We start from the raw sequence: 19390 nt of genomic DNA on the forward strand, positions 1-19390 counted from the left end.
ACCATTACTCACCAAATCAAATACAGCATATAGCTACAGGTATTTAAAATTTTTCACTCGTTTAGACTTGTTGCAGCAGCAGTGGTCGCTCGTATTGCCTGTGACTCACAGCAACGCAGGTACACTGTGTATTTCGAACAAGTCACGACTTTACTTTACACCTAAACCATTAGACTTACACAGAGATGTGGTTTTCATATTTTTCTCTGGGACATAAGGTCCCACAATTAAATTAAAAAAAGTTGCCATCCCTTTACGTCCGACAGAGGTTTTCTGGAGGTTTCCTTTGGTTTTAAGGCAAATGCTGCAACTGGATATTCCCTCCCAAATATTGTCAACTGAGACTCTCTCTCACCTAAACTGTCCCTACAACTGCTTGACTAAAATGCTCTGATCTAAAATGGACCATAACTCTAACATCACAATTTTCCTTGAGTGACAGGGAATGAAACCTGCACCTTGGACAGAGTTTGTAGTAGAAGTCAGTCTCTTGGGTCTGTGGCGTCCAGTATCGTTATGTACTGACGAGCTTGGCTACACCTTGTAATATTTCTGGCTGTTTAGCCCCTACCGTTACCTGCCAAATCTGAAACATGACGCAGGTTTCTTGGCAGACAATCATGTCAGTCAGATAATTTTGTATAATATTGAATGAATTTATCTGGGTCGTGATCACACACTCGGTGCGTGGTCAAAAAAATGAAATAACTGTGAAATAGGCTTCTCGTCCCCCATTGGCTGTCCGGAATATTTCCTTATATGGATGTATTCGCTTTTCTGGCTTCCAATTGGCTTTCATTCGAGAACAGACTCCAGAACGGCCTGACATGAAGTAGTGAACATCTACAAAATGTCCCAGAATTGTTGCGACAAACTTCGAGAAGTTGTAGGGTATCCTGAGGAGTTAACTGAGGATCGGAGTCCGTGTCCAAACGTCATCCAAATACGCTACAAGGGAGTCGATTTTATAGGTGCTGGTACCAACTACTAGGCCACCCCTTTGGCAGCAAAACTGACTTAGTACACAGATGGACTGTGTGGAACGTCTCGCAATATTGTTTATTATTCAGTGATCGAGACAGAGCGCCATGATTGCCGATGGAGAAGGCGGATGCTGTGTCATCTTGGTTGACGATAGTTTCGGACACGTGTTTTCCTGTGCAGTTTATTTTTCTCCTGCATACAACATTGAGGATTTTAGACGTTTCCAGAAGAAAACTAAACTGCAAATGAAAATACATGTGCCGGCCACTGTAGCCGAGCGGTTATAGGCGCTTCAGTCCGGAACCGCGCTGCTGCTACGGTCGCAGGTTCGAGTCCTGCCTCAGGCATGGATGTGTGTGATGTCCTTAGGATAGTTAGGTGTAAGTAGTTCTAAGTTCTAGGGGACTGATGACCTCAGATGTTAAGTCCCATAGAGCTTAAAGCCATTTGAACCATTTTTGAAAGCCGTGTCGGAAATCGTCACCCACTGAAGAAACGGAGCAACACATTCGTAAGATACAAGGCCTTTCTACGTAGCAGCTAGTTCCAGCTCTTCCACTGGCGATCGTGGCAACATTCACGATAGTCGAGTAACAAACAACAATGCGAGACGTTTTGCACACGGTCCGTCAGCGTGCAGAGTCGAGTTTTCTGCTGAGGGGTAGTCTAATTCCAGGCGCTGGTGCCTACAACTCCTGTGTACCGTCGTTCGATGACGTTTCTGGACACGGATTCCTGCACTCGATTTTTCCTCAAGACACCTTCTACAAGTTTGTCGCAGCGTTTCTGGTACACCCTATATAGGCGTACATATTGGGATCATGTGTTTTAAAGTACAGATTTTAATTATGTTTTGGTTCAATTATTATTCAACGTGACTGTGAATACGAGAGATACATATTTCACATTTTTATGGAAATGGAAGAAGATGTAGATGAAGATGAAATGGGAGATACGATACTGCATGAAGAGTATGACAGAGCACTGAAAGACCTAAGTCGAAACAAGGCCCTGTGATTAGACAACATTCCATTAGTACTACTGACACATTTGGGAGTGGCCAGACCTGACAAAACTCTACCATCTGGTGAGCAAGACATATGAGACAGGTGAAATACCCTCAGACTTCAAGAAGAATATAATAATTCCAATCCCAAAGAAAGCAGGTGTTGACAAATGTGAAAATTATCGAACTATCAGTTTAGTAAGGCACAGCTGCAAAATACTAACGCGAATTCTTTACAGACGTATGGAGAAACTGGTAGAAGCGGACCTCGGGGAAGATCAGTTTGGATTTCGTAGAAATATTGGAACACGTGAGGCAGTACTGACCTTACGACTCACCTTAGAAGAAAGATTAAGGAAAGGCAAATCTACGTTCATAGCATTTGCAGACTTAGAGAAAGCTTTTGACAATGTTGACTGGAATACTCTCTTTCAAATTCTAAAGGTGGTAGGGATAAAACGCAGGGAGCGAAAGGCTATTTACAGTATGTACAGAAACCAGATTGCAGTTATAAGAGTCGAGGGGCATGAAAGGGAAGCAGTGGTTGGGAAGGGAGTGAGACAGGGTTGTAGACTCTCCCCGATGTTATTCAATCTGTATATTGAGCAAGCAGTAAAGGAAACAAAAGAAAAATTCGGAGTAGGTACTAAAATCCATGGTGAAGAAATAAAAACTTTGAGGTTCACCGATGACATTGTAATTCTGACAGAGACAGCAAAGGACTTGGAAGAGCAGTTGAACGGAATGGACAGTTTCTTGAAAGGAGGATATAAGATAAACATCAACAAAAGCAAAACGAGGATAATGGAATGTAGTCGAATTAAGTCGGACGATGCTGAGGGAATTACATTAAGAAATGAGACACTTAAAGTAGTAAATGAGTTTTGCTATTTGGGGAGCAAAATTACTGATGATGGTCGAAGTAGAGAGGATATAAAATTTATACTGGCAATGGCAAGGAAAGCGTTTCTGAAGAAGAGCAATTTGTTAACATCGAGTATAGATTTAAGCGTCAGGAAGTCGTTTCTGAAAGTATTTGTATGGAGTGTAGCCATGTATGGAAGTGAAACGTGGACGATAAGTAGTTTGGACAAGAAGAGACTAGAACCTTTCGAAATGTGGTGCTACAGAAGAATGCTGAAGATTATATGGGTAGAGCACATAACTAATGAGGAGGTATTGAATAGGATTGGGGAGAAGAGGAATTTGTGGCACAACTTGACTAGAAGAAGGGATCGATTGAAAGGACATGTTCTGAGGCATGAAGGGATCACCGATTTAGTATTGGAGGGCAGCGTGGAGGGTAAAAATCGTAGTGGGAGACCAAGAGATGAATACACTAAGCAGATTCAAAAGGATGTAGGATGCAGCAGGTACTGGGGGATGAAGAAGCTTGCAAAGGATAGAGTAGCATGGGGAGATGCATCAAAACAGTCTCAGGACTGAAGACCACAACAACAACAACAACAACAACAGTATTCATGAAAAGTAAAATGAATCTTGGTGTCGCCAAAAAAGTTCGAAGTCACTGCCAGTAGCCAAGCGGCCTATTAGGCTAATCATTTACAGTGATCCTCATTGCAGTGATAGTGAGTGCCATCAACGGACAAACGACTGTGCGATGTCTTCTGCGTAAGGGGCTGATATGTATGAGATGCAAGATTAGCAGAAAGTACTTTAGGTGCGTGTGCTGAAACCTAAATGACCACCCTGCAAAGGGCTCGTGAAATGGCTGGCTGTTACAACGACCCCACATCATCCCGTGTTAGGCAGAAGTGGCGCAATAGATGTGAGCAAACTTACCTGATCTGTTGCCGGCGGCGGATGCGGACTGCAGCCAGGCGCGCAGCAGCACGATGCCGCTGGCCTTCGCTCGGCCGTCGTCGCTGGGGAAGACCCGCGACCAGCGGCGAGTCTCCGCAACGTCGTACCGCCACAGGTCGGAGTAGACCTGCAACCGCGCGGGACGCCATTTAGTGGTCTCCGTGAGCCAGGGTTAAAGCACAGAAATGGCAGTGGCCCAAAGCCATGAACCAAAACATTATCACACTTGGTTCAAATGGCTCTGAGCACTATGGGACTTAACTTCTGAGTCATCAGTCGCATAGAACTCAGAACTAATTAAACCTAACTAACCTAAGGACATCACACACATCCATGCCCGAGGCAGGATTCGAACCTGCGACCGTAGCGGTCGCTCGGCTCCAGACTGTAGCGCCTAGAACCGCACGGCCACTCCGGCCGGCTTATGACACTTGCTTGATAGCGTGTTGGTCTGCGCCTGAATGCAATACAACAGAGATTCTAAGTGTCGTGTGTTCCACAAGACGTTGGTAGATGTGGCACAAGATACCTGCGCACAGATCAAGAAATCCTCGTAAATTACGGGCTTCTGGTCTGTGGGCACGCAACTGGTGCCAGACACCATTTCAGAGGTGACTCATAACCACAGCTGTCGCTGCTAGGTAGCGTGAGAACGGCTCCTGTGACACTTCCAGCGACTGTATATTGAAACCTCCTACAGGTCTAAATAAAACACATTAAATATGGACAGATTATTTTCTAATTTTAAGTACTAGCTTTCTTTATTCAGAAGAAGGTATCCACAAAATTTCAAAGTCTTACATATTATAGTTTCGGAGATTCAGAAAATTACCTAAAACACCCCAAACCGACTCTTAGACTACAAAACTCAATTGGGAATAATAACAGTTTGTCTTTTAGTATCATCTGAAATCATTACTAGAATTCTCAAGGTGTAGAATGATTTAACTGAGATTTTTATTTTCGAAACCTTAATTATTTTGCAATTTCGTAGTATAAAATTCAGAAATAATTATTATCTGTTCATTAGGTTGAGTGAATAAATGAGAATCAGTGAGAGTGTGTATGTGTGACATACGTTAAAATTCAATATTATATAATGTACAACATTATGTAAGCAGAACGTGGGAAAGTTGTGTTTCACCAACATTGCTGATGACGTATGTCTAGGTGTGATTGCTTTTATAAGAAGGCAGCCAGAATAGCTGTTTGCTGAGTAATCACTTTCTAAATTATTTTCAAGATTAATTCTGATTTCGTTTGGTTTTATTAAACATTTTGGAAGACGCAAATGCTTTTCTGAATAGTGATTGGCTTTAGCGAGTTTTGCTGCGAGAATGATCTCGAAGGATCATTTTGATTGGTCCGTCAGACTGATCAGCCAACCAGAATTAAGTACTTCACGCGCACAGCTAGTTAGGTACACTGGGAAAGAGGCAGTCTGAACAGGAATCGCTCGTCAGCTTCGGTATTGGAAGGACATGTTAAATGTGCTGTTTCTCATTATGTGTAAGAGGAAGAAATATTGTGTTCCTCGCGTTTAAAACTAGTTGCAAGGAAAGCTCTTGCAACCATGAATAGTTTGATAAAAGTTGAAAGTTTTGCAACTGCTTTGTTGGAAACTTACAAGCGCGTGAACTTTGGGCCCTTGTAAAAATTCCGCGTGGCATGTTCCGCATTCATATGTGGAGTATTTTGGAGAGCAGTTTATCTTAAAGAAAACCACTGAAAAGGACCGAATGTGAAACTCACTATTAGTAGTGGAACTGTGACTGTGATGTCGTGTAGTCAATCTTGTCGGACTTATTTGTATTTCTGGCTGCTTTGCCTGTGAAATTGTTGTATGAACTGAGAACTGAGAGCTGTAGATTCATTACTTAAGTAAGTGTGGACTTGGTGGCCGGTTTAAATGTGTGCTTGAGGAAATAAAAAAAAGACTTGCTTTCGAATATTGAACAATTTCTAATGACAGAAGCACCAACATTACCAGCGGATATGTACTATGAGATAATTACAGGACAGCAGACTACTAGAGTTTACGCGGACTTTGCAACGTGTGGATTTTTGCAGTTGAACAGTGCACAGTACGACGAACGAACGAAAATTTCAAACCCGCCCCGCCGCAGTATCAAAGTGACTTTACACTCATGCTTAACAAACCACTGTAGTATGATTCTGGTCTTGTGCAGGACAGTTACCTGCTGCAAGATGTTATCGCTGTCATAGTAGACATCAAGCATCGGTGGATGCAGATGATCCACATTATTGTCCATGTATTTTACAGATGTCATGGTTCCTTCCATTCCTATAATAGATTACTTGGAAGTCCAGGTGAATAGGGGGAGGGGGCGAAGGCTTGCGGGAGGGGGTGGAGGTGAAGCTGGAAATCCGAGAGATTTGTATCAGTACTATACGCCGGGAAAGACTACATTAACAGATCTTAAAACTTGTTTTAAATGTACACAAAGAGATTGGTGTGTATGGTATAGGACAACTGAAGTAATAAGTGAGCAATATCACGTATACAGATCACTTTCCGATGCATATGGAATATTAATCAACATAAAGACACTCGTGGAAGGAATAGAAAAGCTATGTACCATTTTTTCTCGCAAAGAAATATTTATGAAGCTTTTCAGTACCTCACAAATGAGATGTTATAACAACTTTAAACCAACTACTTCATAGGTAGAACGTAACGTAATCAAGATTTAATGGAGCTGCTTCGTCTCAACGAAACATGAAGTTCGCAAAGTTATAAAAACTATCAGTAGTGACCAAGCCAAAGAAGGTCTTAACTTGGTACGTCTTGCAGGCTTGGCAGATAGAGGTATTGTATGTTAACCGGGGACCTAGAAACGACGGAGGGGCTCCGTCCCCTCCGGAGCCACAGTTGTCCACAACCCCACGACGACTACCGCAGTCCACTTCACGCCTCCGCTGCCCCACACCGAATCCAGTGTTACTGTGAAGTTCGGCCCCCGGTGGACCCCCCAGGGAACGTCTCACACCAGACGAGTGTAACCCCTATGTTTGCGTGGTACAGTAATGGTGGTGTACGCGTACGTGGAGAACTTGGCTGTGCAGCAATCGCCGACATAGTGTAGCTGAGGCGGAATAAGGGGAACCAGCCCGCATTCGCTGAGGCAGGTGGAAAACCTGCTACAAACCATCCACAGACTGGCCGGCTCACCGGACCTCGACACAAGTCGAGGACCAGGCGCTCCTTCCCACTCCGTAAAGACGTGCGTCAGACCGCTCGGCTAACCGGACGGGCTGGCTGATAGAGGTACTTCACGAATATTGTCGAGTGAGTATGGCATACATCAGCTTTTCACCCTGTACTATCATTATGAACCATGCAGTCTCCAGTCCGGACGTCTGTTTCGACATCTGTGCACAACTATTTGTTCCTCCCACAGTCAAACATATTTCCTTTAACTAGAAAATCAGTGTCTGATTTGGAATAGCTATTTTCGTCAGCAAATTTCCTTTCTTGTGGCGACGTTTCCAAATACATCAAATGTCACCCTCTGCAGTGACAGGAAATGGTGTCTATGACTGCTATGTGTTAGTTCCAACACGATGGATATCAACTTGCTGAACACGGCAAGGGTCTCGGGACTGCAATCACTTAGGTGCCTACACGATTTCTTCGAGTAACCAATTCATACTGTATGGGATACAGGTCCCAAGATGTGAGCTAGTATTCCATGTAACGAATCGTCCGCTGTCTGTAGATACCGTTTTCGTTTCCAGTACGAGCTGATTGCTGTCGGATCTTGCCGTCTTATGGTATCAGAACATCAACAACTGTCCGCCCCGATAGCTGAGTGGTCAGCGTGACGGATTGCCGTCCTACGGGCCCCGGTTCGATTCGCGGCTGGGTCGGGGATTTTCTCCGCTCAGGGACTGGGCGTTGTGTTGTCTTCATCATCATTTCATCTCCATCCGGCGAGCAGGTCGCCCAATGTGGCGTCGAATGTAATAAGACCTGCACCAAGGCGGCCGGACCTGCCCCGTCAGGGGCCTCCCGGCCATTGACGCCAAAACGCTCATTTCCATCAACTACTGTATTGCAACAGTGAAGCACGAAAACGGCTCACATAGTTTCGAAGTCTTTTCATCTTCTGTTTATGGCGTCGGTATGTAAAAATAAAATGTTTTTGTTGTCTCTGGTTTCCTGTATATTCTAATGAGAATAACTCTATCACTGAACAGATCACAGTAACTCACCCTCTGCCCTACGTTTCCTTCCATGAGCAATCCTACAGCCGTTGAACCACTTTCTGCTGCTCTCAATGTTATTCCATCTCGTCTTACCAGAAATTCCTATTTTCATCCCATTTCACTTCATTATCTCTATACATTCTAAATTATCGCAGATCAAAATTTCATATTTTCTTCACAAAGAAGCTACACAGATCAATGAAACATTATTGGTTCAAATGGGTCTGAGCACTATGGGACTCAACTTCTGAGGTCATTAGTCCCCTAGAACTTAGAACTAGTTAAACCTAACCAACCTAAGGACATCACACACATCCATGCCCGAGGCCGGATTCGAATCTGCGACCGTAGCGGTCTCGCGGTTCCAGACTGCAGCGCCTAGAACCGCACGGCCACTTCGGTCAGCGAAACATTATTATTTTATTGTATGTGAATTATGTGTTTGCTGACAAGGTTGTAGAGTGTCAATTAAATATTGTTGTTAAGAATGTTTTAGCATTCATTTTTATTAATCTTGGATTTTCTCCACGTGAAATACGTGAAATGAAGATCTTTGTAGTATTTAATTCCTTGTGTTCTCGCATGACCTCCACTAGCAACGTCGTAACTTTGTTGTTCACCTTTTCGGAATGAAGGTACTGCTCTTTATGTCTTTAAGTGTTCAGTAATCCTTTGTGTACTGCAGTTTAAGCACGTGAAGTACGTAATCCTTCTTCTGTTACTATAAAACTGGATATTGCATCCTGACATTGTACATTGGCCTTTAACTGCGGCGACAGAAGTAACGAGGGACTGAAAGTACTTGACCAACTTTCTCGTGGGGCTATACAGTATGCAGGCAAGATTAGAAAACGGTGAAACAGGAGAGAGAGATAATTTCCGGCAGTACGGTGAATTAGGTTGAGGGAGGAAAGAGACGACACATACAAAAGAGCCTTTTACCTGGGTCATAATGTGCAATGAATTAACATGGCTATCAGTAATGTACATAAATCGTTGATAAGATTCCTGTTGACTGCATTACCGAATCATACGTGTAGTATTGCTGCAATTCGCAGATGAGGATATACTAACTGTAACCGATGATGTCTTGTAGTATGTGGGGCTCGTTTCTCAAAGCTAAGGAAAGAAACCTCTGATTAAAAAACCATCCATCCTACGAAGAAGTTGGAAGCAGGGCTAACAATACACACTTTATAAAAATTCAAGTCGCGAAACCTCAACCAAAGGAAGTTAAATTCCGCAAAACAGACGTATGTCAATCAACCTTCAATAATTGTCATTTAGAATACGTTTGAAAGACAAACTTAAATTTTAGAATAACATACTCTGAACATTTAAAGCTCTGAAAAATAATTCGCATACTGCTATTGCCCGCGTACCACAACGAAAAATGATCCAATACAAAAATTTTAAGCATTAAAATGGACATATGCTCCCTTTCCCTTTGAAGACAATTTTCTGAGATTATGATCTAAGACTATTGTTTTTCCCTCTGTTGCAGGTGCGATACGACGTATAGACATGAGGCTGAAATGCATAATGTAATGTAAGGTAACATTCAATAAATTATTCTTAAATTTTTGTTCTGAACTTGTGGTTTCCAGTAAGTACCGATTTCAGACCATTGGTTCCGAAATATATCCGTTTTATTATATTTGTCATCCTCTGGGTCCGATAAACTCCTTCTTTCTTGTGATAGCTACAGTGTTTTGCATGTGGGAATGGCGGTCGAGCCTTTCGCTCCCTGTATTTTACCCTTGCCACCTTCAGAATTTGAAAGAGAGTATTCCAGTCAACATTGTCAAAAGCTTTCTCTGTGTCTACAAATTCTAGAAATGTAGGTTTGTCTTTCCTGAATCTAAGGTCAGTCGTAAGGTCAGTATTGCCTCACGTGTTCCAATATTTCTACGGAATCCAAACTGATCTTCCCCGAGATCGGCTTCGACCAGTTTTTCCATTCGTCTGTAAAGCATACCAACTAATTTGATATCCACCGACCTCCCTCGGCAGTCTGTAAATTCGTTAGTTGAGATCAGTTGCACTGCCTGGGCTTATCGGTAGATACTCGACCGTTTCCGAGATGTCTTGACGTTCGAATGCACGATCCATCTGACGGTGGCTTTAGATCTATGTGTACCTGGATGTAGCGGGCTGTCTTTCTCAGAGGTGTACGCATTCCGCCTTTAACTTTCCCATGCTTGCCGCTCGTTATCAACACAACCGGAAGACTGCTTTACTCCCTTCCAAAACAAGTTATGCAAGACACAAGCAGGCTAAGGGAATCTTGCTTGCCTTCCCGTCTTTCCGCTGTGCAATGCTACGTATCACTTTTTACCGTACGCTTTCATTGTAGTGTTAAGACTAGGGTTCGGAGGCTGCTGAAAAGTCTTTTTTTACCCGAATGCCACAAAGCGACGCTCAGTGAAATATATGTTCATTTTGGGTCATTGTAAGCCATAAAATGGTGGATTTTATTTGTCCTTTTTTCATTTTCGGCGTATTTCGTGATTATTTATTTATTTCGATGTGAATGGTTTTCTCTGCAACGTTACCCTCTTTCGACTAGTACTGGCTATTCTCAATTAGAACAATCATCAGGTCACCTCTAATACGTGTTTTCTGTGGTAATCAGAACCATCTCTGAAAGTCGAAATCCTTTGCACTTAATATACTTAAGGTGCCTATTATTCTGGAACGACAACTAAAGTAATGTTCAGGAAGTGTAGTTTCTGTAACCTTAGTATATTCGAACCAAATACTCGTATGACCCCACTTATACCAATTTTAATAACTTTTTCTAGGATGTATATTGTGGGTTCTCTGAATTCATTCTAAGTGGCCAAAATACTTGATTCTTAACTCCCCAAACGCATTTTAGCAAACAAGAAGTTCGTTTTTCGTATTATGAAATCTAAAAAGTACATGTCTCAGAGATGAAGCTTCTCTTTCATACTAAGCTTTCTTCGCACTACGGTGCATACCACCAGAATGTGGATTTTAATATCCACTGAGCCATATTTTCCCCATTTCAATCAATTTTTGCCCTAAATTCCATTTACTGCTGAATTTTCTCAAGTCCCTAGTACATTTTTCAGCCACTAAGTGGAGTGAGGAATCTGCTGGTCAAATTTACAAACATTTCCTAACATACTCCACGTTCACGAATGAGTGTTTAGTAAATTTTTACACTATTTGCATTGCGGGCACCTACGGATTTATTTGAAGCTGCTCAAAAACAGACGACAACTTCTCCCTGGTGGAATTGAGCTCTGTATCCTGACTGACATCTACATTCTCCAACTCTCAATTCCTGCTTATTCTCCTTTAAGTTCGGTGTGTACGTTCTGATGCTCCCACCGTTACAATAAATAGGCTGCACCAAAACTACCTGTGCAAATATACAGAGTGTTTCCGTAAGAGCGTGCAAAAATGTAAGGTGACGTAGAGAATGCTCCACTGAACAATTTGAGGTAGGAAAACGGGTCGGAGAGGCCAGCTTAAAGAGATATGGAAGTAAATTTGTCTACCGCTTTGTCTAGCATTACTGTTTTGCAGCTTATTTACAACTAACATCTGTACAAGTTTACACGTACTACGCTGTTCATTTGCATGTAAATTCTTTATTTCCTACAAAGAAACAAGAAGGACGAGCCTGATTACTAGGAAGTCATGATGCAGGTTTTGTTTACTTTTCTTTACGTGTCCATAAGATAGCTCTGTTGTATGGTATTTACATTGCCCCATGACGGAACGTGCTTTCAATCAACGACAGACCCATTCACTACTCACAAGTGGAAGGCCTCAGACACGGCCAACCGATTCTGCTCAAATTTGGCAGGTCGCTTGTGTACAACCTAAAACGAAGGTCTCTAAGATATTTTGGGTCGACACCCCCGCAATTTTGAGAAAATCACCCCTCAAGGTTATGACGAGCAATCGACTCAAAATTGGAGGGATCGATAGATAATTGTAAATAGAGCATTTTTCATCATCAGGTATGGGGTCCGCAAATGCAAAATTTTTGCAGAAATCGAGGAAAGAAACTTTTACAACTGCCGCTTCTGTACCCACATGGTAAACGCCTTTCGACGATAGCGCCGATGGCGCAATGGCCAAGGTAATTGGCTGGGAATCGGAAAAAACCGGGTTCGAATCTCGAAGAAAAGTAGCTGATGTTATTCTTTTCGTTTGCGTTTTTCCATATCTCAGTTGATAGGGATAGGAGGGTTAATAAGGTAAGTAAATCAATAAGTAATGTTAATAATACTTACCTTCTTAACCCTCCTATCCCTATTAATTGAGATATGGAAAAATACAAACGAGAAGAACAACATCCGCTAGGTTTCTTCGAAATTCGAACCCGGGTTCTCCGAGTTCCAGCGAGTTACCTTGGCCGTTGCGCTATCGGTGCTGTCGACGAAAAGCGTTTACCATGTGGGTACAGAAGCGGCAGTTGTAAAAGTTTCTCACCTCAATATCTGGAAAAGTATGCATTTTCGGACCCTATACCTGATGATGAAAAATGCGCTATTTACAATTATCTATCGATCCCGCCAATTTTGAGTCGATTACTCGTCATAACCTTTCAAAATTGCGGGGGTTTTGACCCAAAATAGCTTAGATTCCTTCGTTTTAGGTTTTACACAACCGACCTGCCAAATTTGAGCTGAATCGGTTGGCCGTGTCTCAGGTCTTCCCCTTGTCAGTGCTATTCAGGATTGTACAGCACAATACGCTGGAGCAGTACCGGTACAGTTTCGCAGAACTCATTGACATGCACCTTGCGTAGGGGGAAGTACATTGCAATACTCTCGCTGCTGAAAGTCATCATCCGTCACGATGAATGTTTATTTCTGTCGATCGACGAATGCGTGTGACTGGTTCATTGCTAAGAAGGAACGAGGGACCTGGCAACATGCGGACAACTCGCACACCCTATTTTGACGAGGAGGTGGTGGAACGTGTTGTAGCGGACCCCATTACAAGTACTCGTCGTATAGCACGTGGAAAGGGCACTTCACATACTATCATGTGGCAAGTACTCCACGAACAACAATTACATACATATCACACACAACGAGCCGATGCAATGCGTGTAACTGACTTTGCACCAAGGGTCGCATAGTGTCAGTGGTTGCTCCAACAATGAATGTCCTCCAGATCATGCTGTTTACTGATGGGGTCTCATATGATCGTGATAGTATTTCGAACAGCAGGAATAGCCATGTGTGAGATGAGGAAACCTTCACGCTATAATAGAGTCATATCATCAAGTACGTTTTGCTGTGCATATCTGGGCCGGCGACAATCTTATTGGACCATATCTTCTACCCGGTGCGGTTCGGCCCCCGGTGGATGCCCTCACTCCCAAGGGAACGTCTCACATCAGACGAGTGTAACCCCTATGTTTGAGTGGTAGAGTAATGGTGGTGTACGCGTACGTGGAGAACTTGTTTGCGCACCAATCGCCGACACAGTGTAACTGAGGCGGAATAAGGGGAACCAGCCAGCATTCGCCGAGGCAGATGGAAAACCGCCTAAAAACCATCCACAGACTGGTCGGTTCACCGGACCTCGACGCAAATCCGCCCCTTCCCGCCCGTAAAGCCGTTCGTTAGACCGCACGGCCAACCGGGCGGGCTCCGAAACCAGTTACCCTATCTCAAATCATTCAGTCTGAATGGCCACCTGTGCAAAGAGCTCTAACTCAGTTGTTGGAGAACGTACCCTCTGCTGTTCATGAGAGGATGTGGCTACAACAGGACGGTCCACCGCCTCACTTCAGTGTGGATGTCCGCAACCATCTCAATGCTGTATTTCCTGGTCGCTGGATTGGAATGGGAGGTCTTATTCCATAGCCTGCGAGGTCACCTGATCTGCATCCCCTTGATTATTTCCTATTAGGATATCTAAAGTTACTTTTGTATGAGGCTGAGGCCTCAGTGGATAAGAGAATGGAATTACATCAAATGGTTCAAATGACCCTAAGCGCTATCGGACTTAACATCTGAGGTCATCAGTCCCCTAGACTTGGAACCACTAAAACCTAACTAACCTAAGGACATCACACACATCCATGCCTGAGGCAGGATTCGAACCTGCGACCGTAGCAGCAGCGCGGTCCCGAACTGAAGCGCCTAGAACCGCTCGTCCACAGCGGCTGGCTGGAATTAGTTGCCAGAATTGTAGCTGCCTGTGATGTGAAGCACACCATGGATATTTGTCGGGGTACATCAGAATGTTGTCGGGCTATTTCTTGCTTGCATTGAAGTCGATGGCCGTCAGTTTTAGCATATTTTGTAAGATACAGTACAATTTGTGCGTTCATTGTCTCATTGATGGTAACTGTAACTAATGTAAATAAAAAAAGTACACAGTAATATAATTTTATTCCTATTATCTCCATAAGCGGACTTCTGCGAAACCAGTTGTATTGTATTGTATTGTATGTTAACCGGGGATCTAGAAACGAAGGAGAGGCTCCGTCCCCGCCGCAGCCGCAGTGGTCCACAACCCCACGACGACTACCGCAGTCCACTTCACCGCTCCGCCACCCCACACCGAACCCAGGCTTATTGTGCGGTTCGGCCCCCGGTGGATCCCCCCACTCCCAAGGGAACGTCTCACATCAGACGAGTGTAACCCCTATGTTTGCGTGGTAGAGTAATGGTGGTGTACGTGTACGTGGAGAACTTGTTTGCGCACCAATCGCCGACATAGTGCAACTGAGGCGGAATAAGGGGAACCAGCCCGCATTCGCCGAGGCAGATGGAAAACCGCCTAAAAACCATCCACAGACTGGTCGGTTCACCGGACCTCGACACAAATCCGCCAGGCGGATTCGTGCCGGGGACCGGGCTCCCCTTCCCGCCCGGAAAGCTCTTCGTTAGACCGCACGGCCAACCGGGCGGGCTCCGAAAGCAGTTACCCTATCTCAAATCATTCAGTGGAACATTCTCTAAGTCCCATTAAATTTTTGCAAATCATCGAGTAAAATTGAAGTGTAATCGGGTGTTCCCCAGGGAAGCGTCCTGGGACCTCTGCTGTTCCTGATCTATATAAATGACCTGGGTGACAATCTGAGCGGTTCTCTTAGGTTGTTCGCAGATGATGCTGTAATTTAGCGTCTAGTAAGGTCATCCGAAGACCAGTATCAGTTGAAAAGCGATTTAGAAAAGATTTCTGTATGTTGTGGCAGGTGGCAGTTGACGCTACATAACGAAAAGTGTGAGGTGATCCACATGAGTTCCAAAAGAAATCCGTTGGAATTCGATTACTCCATAAATAGTTCAATTCTCAAGGCTGTCAATTCAACTAAGTACCTGGGTGTTAAAATTAGGAACAACTTAAGTTGGAAAGACCACATACACTCCTGGAAATGGAAAAAAGAACACATTGACACCGGTGTGTCAGACCCACCATACTTGCTCCGGACACTGCGAGAAGGCTGTACAAGCAATGATCACACGCACGGCACAGCGGACACACCAGGAACCGCGGTGTTGGCCGTCGAATGGCGCTAGCTGCGCAGCATTTGTGCACCGCCGCCGTCAGTGTCAGCCAGTTTGCCGTGGCATACGGAGCTCCATCGCAGTCTTTAACACATCGCGACAGCGTGGACGTGAACCGTATGTGCAGTTGACGGACTTTGAGCGAGGGCGTATAGTGGGCATGCGGGAGGCCGGGTGGACGTACCGCCGAGTTTGCATTGTTGTCTGCCATTGTAGTGTTGGGCAGCGGCAGCTGGATGTGAACAGCGCGTAGCATTGCGCAGTTGGAGGTGAGCCGCCAGCAGTGGTGGATGTGGGGAGAGAGATGGCGGAGTTTTGAAATTTGTAACACAGTTACATTTCACTACACACATTTCTGTTGGTCGTAGTATATGGACAATATGTGAGAAGTAGGGACTGATAGTGTTTGCACGTGTGTTAATAATTCAGCAAGGGACTGGATAACAGCATTGCTGGTTCTAAGGACATTTCAAACAAATTTTTTGTGAGTGGACAAGTGGTGGTTTATGGACTTGCTATATTCTCCGCAAGACTCTTCGATGGTGATTGTGCACCTGCACAGTCGCAACAGATGGCTGCTGGCCATCTCTACAAGGACTACAGTGGGTCTGCATTTTTGATGGCCCACCAGTACCATTATTTCTACAAGGACTACAGTGGGTCTGCACGTTTGATGGCCCACCAATACCATTATCTCTACAAGGACTATAGTGGGTCTGCATCTTTGATGGCCCACCAATATCGTAATCTCTACCAGGACTACAGTGGGTCTACTCTGTGATGACCTACGTACCAATATTCTTCAAAACTTTGACTGACTCTGCGGTGGGTTTGCTCTGTTGTGGCCCATTACCTGTCTGCATGTCAAGAGTCAGCAGTTTTCGTTGGAAGGCCAACACTACATCTTCAAGACTGCAGGGAAATCCACTACTTCCGTGTGCATTTTCTTCTACTGCTCAGACTTTGAGAAAAACTCTGCAATTTTACTGTGATGAATGATCAGGACTGTCTTTATGGACTGTGAGAAAATTTTAGCTTATGACCAACATTGTATCAATAAGTGAGTGCATTTGATATCTTTGTTATTGTAATTATGAAAAATTTTATCAAATCATTATTGGCCACTGCCCAAAACAATTTGTAAAATTTTTTGTGGGGAGCATGGGGGTATGTAAGTAGGCTATTTATGTTTTCTTATTGGCAACGTTACATAGCGCTCTGTATGAAAATCACTGGCTGTGCTGTGTGCAGTCTGTGGCTAGTTTGCATTGTTGTCTGCCATTGTAGTGTTGGGCAGCGGCAGCTGGATGTGAACAGCGCGTAGCATTGCGCAGTTGGAGGTGAGCCGCCAGCAGTGGTGGATGTGGGGAGAGAGATGGCGGAGTTTTGAAATTTGTAACACAGTTACATTTCACTACACACATTTCTGTTGGTCGTAGTATATGGACAATATGTGAGAAGTAGGGACTGATAGTGTTTGCACGTGTGTTAATAATTCAGCAAGGGACTGGATAACAGCATTGCTGGTTCTAAGGACATTTCAAACAAATTTTTTGTGAGTGGACAAGTGGTGGTTTATGGACTTGCTATATTCTCCGCAAGACTCTTCGATGGTGATTGTGCACCTGCACAGTCGCAACAGATGGCTGCTGGCCATCTCTACAAGGACTACAGTGGGTCTGCATTTTTGATGGCCCACCAGTACCATTATTTCTACAAGGACTACAGTGGGTCTGCACGTTTGATGGCCCACCAATACCATTATCTCTACAAGGACTATAGTGGGTCTGCATCTTTGATGGCCCACCAATATCGTAATCTCTACCAGGACTACAGTGGGTCTACTCTGTGATGACCTACGTACCAATATTCTTCAAAACTTTGACTGACTCTGCGGTGGGTTTGCTCTGTTGTGGCCCATTACCTGTCTGCATGTCAAGAGTCCGCACTTTTCGTTGGCAGGCCAACACTACATCTTCAAGACTGCAGGGAAATCCACTACTTCCGTGTGCATTTTCTTCTACTGCTCAGACTTTGAGAAAAACTCTGCAATTTTACTGTGATGAATGATCAGGACTGTCTTTATGGACTGTGAGAAAATTTTAGCTTATGACCAACATTGTATCAATAAGTGAGTGCATTTGATATCTTTGTTATTGTAATTATGAAAAATTTTATCAAATCATTATTGGCCACTGCCCAAAACAATTTGTAAAATTTTTTGTGGGGAGCATGGGGGTATGTAAGTAGGCTATTTATGTTTTCTTATTGGCAACGTTACATAGCGCTCTGTATGAAAATCACTGGCTGTGCTGTGTGCAGTCTGTGGCTAGTTTGCATTGTTGTCTGCCATTGTAGTGTTGGGCAGCGGCAGCTGGATGTGAACAGCGCGTAGCATTGCGCAGTTGGAGGTGAGCCGCCAGCAGTGGTGGATGTGGGGAGAGAGATGGCGGAGTTTTGAAATTTGTAACACAGTTACATTTCACTACACACATTTCTGTTGGTCGTAGTATATGGACAATATGTGAGAAGTAGGGACTGATAGTGTTTGCACGTGTGTTAATAATTCAGCAAGGGACTGGATAACAGCATTGCTGGTTCTAAGGACATTTCAAACAAATTTTTTGTGAGTGGACAAGTGGTGGTTTATGGACTTGCTATATTCTCCGCAAGACTCTTCGATGGTGATTGTGCACCTGCACAGTCGCAACAGATGGCTGCTGGCCATCTCTACAAGGACTACAGTGGGTCTGCATTTTTGATGGCCCACCAGTACCATTATTTCTACAAGGACTACAGTGGGTCTGCACGTTTGATGGCCCACCAATACCATTATCTCTACAAGGACTATAGTGGGTCTGCATCTTTGATGGCCCACCAATATCGTAATCTCTACCAGGACTACAGTGGGTCTACTCTGTGATGACCTACGTACCAATATTCTTCAAAACTTTGACTGACTCTGCGGTGGGTTTGCTCTGTTGTGGCCCATTACCTGTCTGCATGTCAAGAGTCCGCACTTTTCGTTGGCAGGCCAACACTACATCTTCAAGACTGCAGGGAAATCCACTACTTCCGTGTGCATTTTCTTCTACTGCTCAGACTTTGAGAAAAACTCTGCAATTTTACTGTGATGAATGATCAGGACTGTCTTTATGGACTGTGAGAAAATTTTAGCTTATGACCAACATTGTATCAATAAGTGAGTGCATTTGATATCTTTGTTATTGTAATTATGAAAAATTTTATCAAATCATTATTGGCCACTGCCCAAAACAATTTGTAAAATTTTTTGTGGGGAGCATGGGGGTATGTAAGTAGGCTATTTATGTTTTCTTATTGGCAACGTTACATAGCGCTCTGTATGAAAATCACTGGCTGTGCTGTGTGCAGTCTGTGGCTAGTTTGCATTGTTGTCTGCCATTGTAGTGTTGGGCAGCGGCAGCTGGATGTGAACAGCGCGTAGCATTGCGCAGTTGGAGGTGAGCCGCCAGCAGTGGTGGATGTGGGGAGAGAGATGGCGGAGTTTTGAAATTTGTAACACAGTTACATTTCACTACACACATTTCTGTTGGTCGTAGTATATGGACAATATGTGAGAAGTAGGGACTGATAGTGTTTGCACGTGTGTTAATAATTCAGCAAGGGACTGGATAACAGCATTGCTGGTTCTAAGGACATTTCAAACAAATTTTTTGTGAGTGGACAAGTGGTGGTTTATGGACTTGCTATATTCTCCGCAAGACTCTTCGATGGTGATTGTGCACCTGCACAGTCGCAACAGATGGCTGCTGGCCATCTCTACAAGGACTACAGTGGGTCTGCATTTTTG

At 44.0% G+C, this 19390-nt stretch overlaps 1 protein-coding gene across 1 annotated transcript in view; it reads right to left on the reverse strand.

Moving 5' to 3' along the window:
- Positions 1–19390, reverse strand: part of LOC126101282 (uncharacterized) — a 682242-nt gene that overhangs the window by 217770 nt on the left and 445082 nt on the right. The window contains exon 3 of the mRNA XM_049911963.1: positions 3794–3941. Coding sequence (XP_049767920.1) covers positions 3794–3941 — 148 coding nt within the window. The remainder of the gene's footprint in view (positions 1–3793; positions 3942–19390) is intronic.

Source organism: Schistocerca cancellata, chromosome 9 (assembly GCF_023864275.1).
Source record: "Schistocerca cancellata isolate TAMUIC-IGC-003103 chromosome 9, iqSchCanc2.1, whole genome shotgun sequence".
Classification (NCBI taxonomy): domain Eukaryota; kingdom Metazoa; phylum Arthropoda; class Insecta; order Orthoptera; family Acrididae; genus Schistocerca; species Schistocerca cancellata.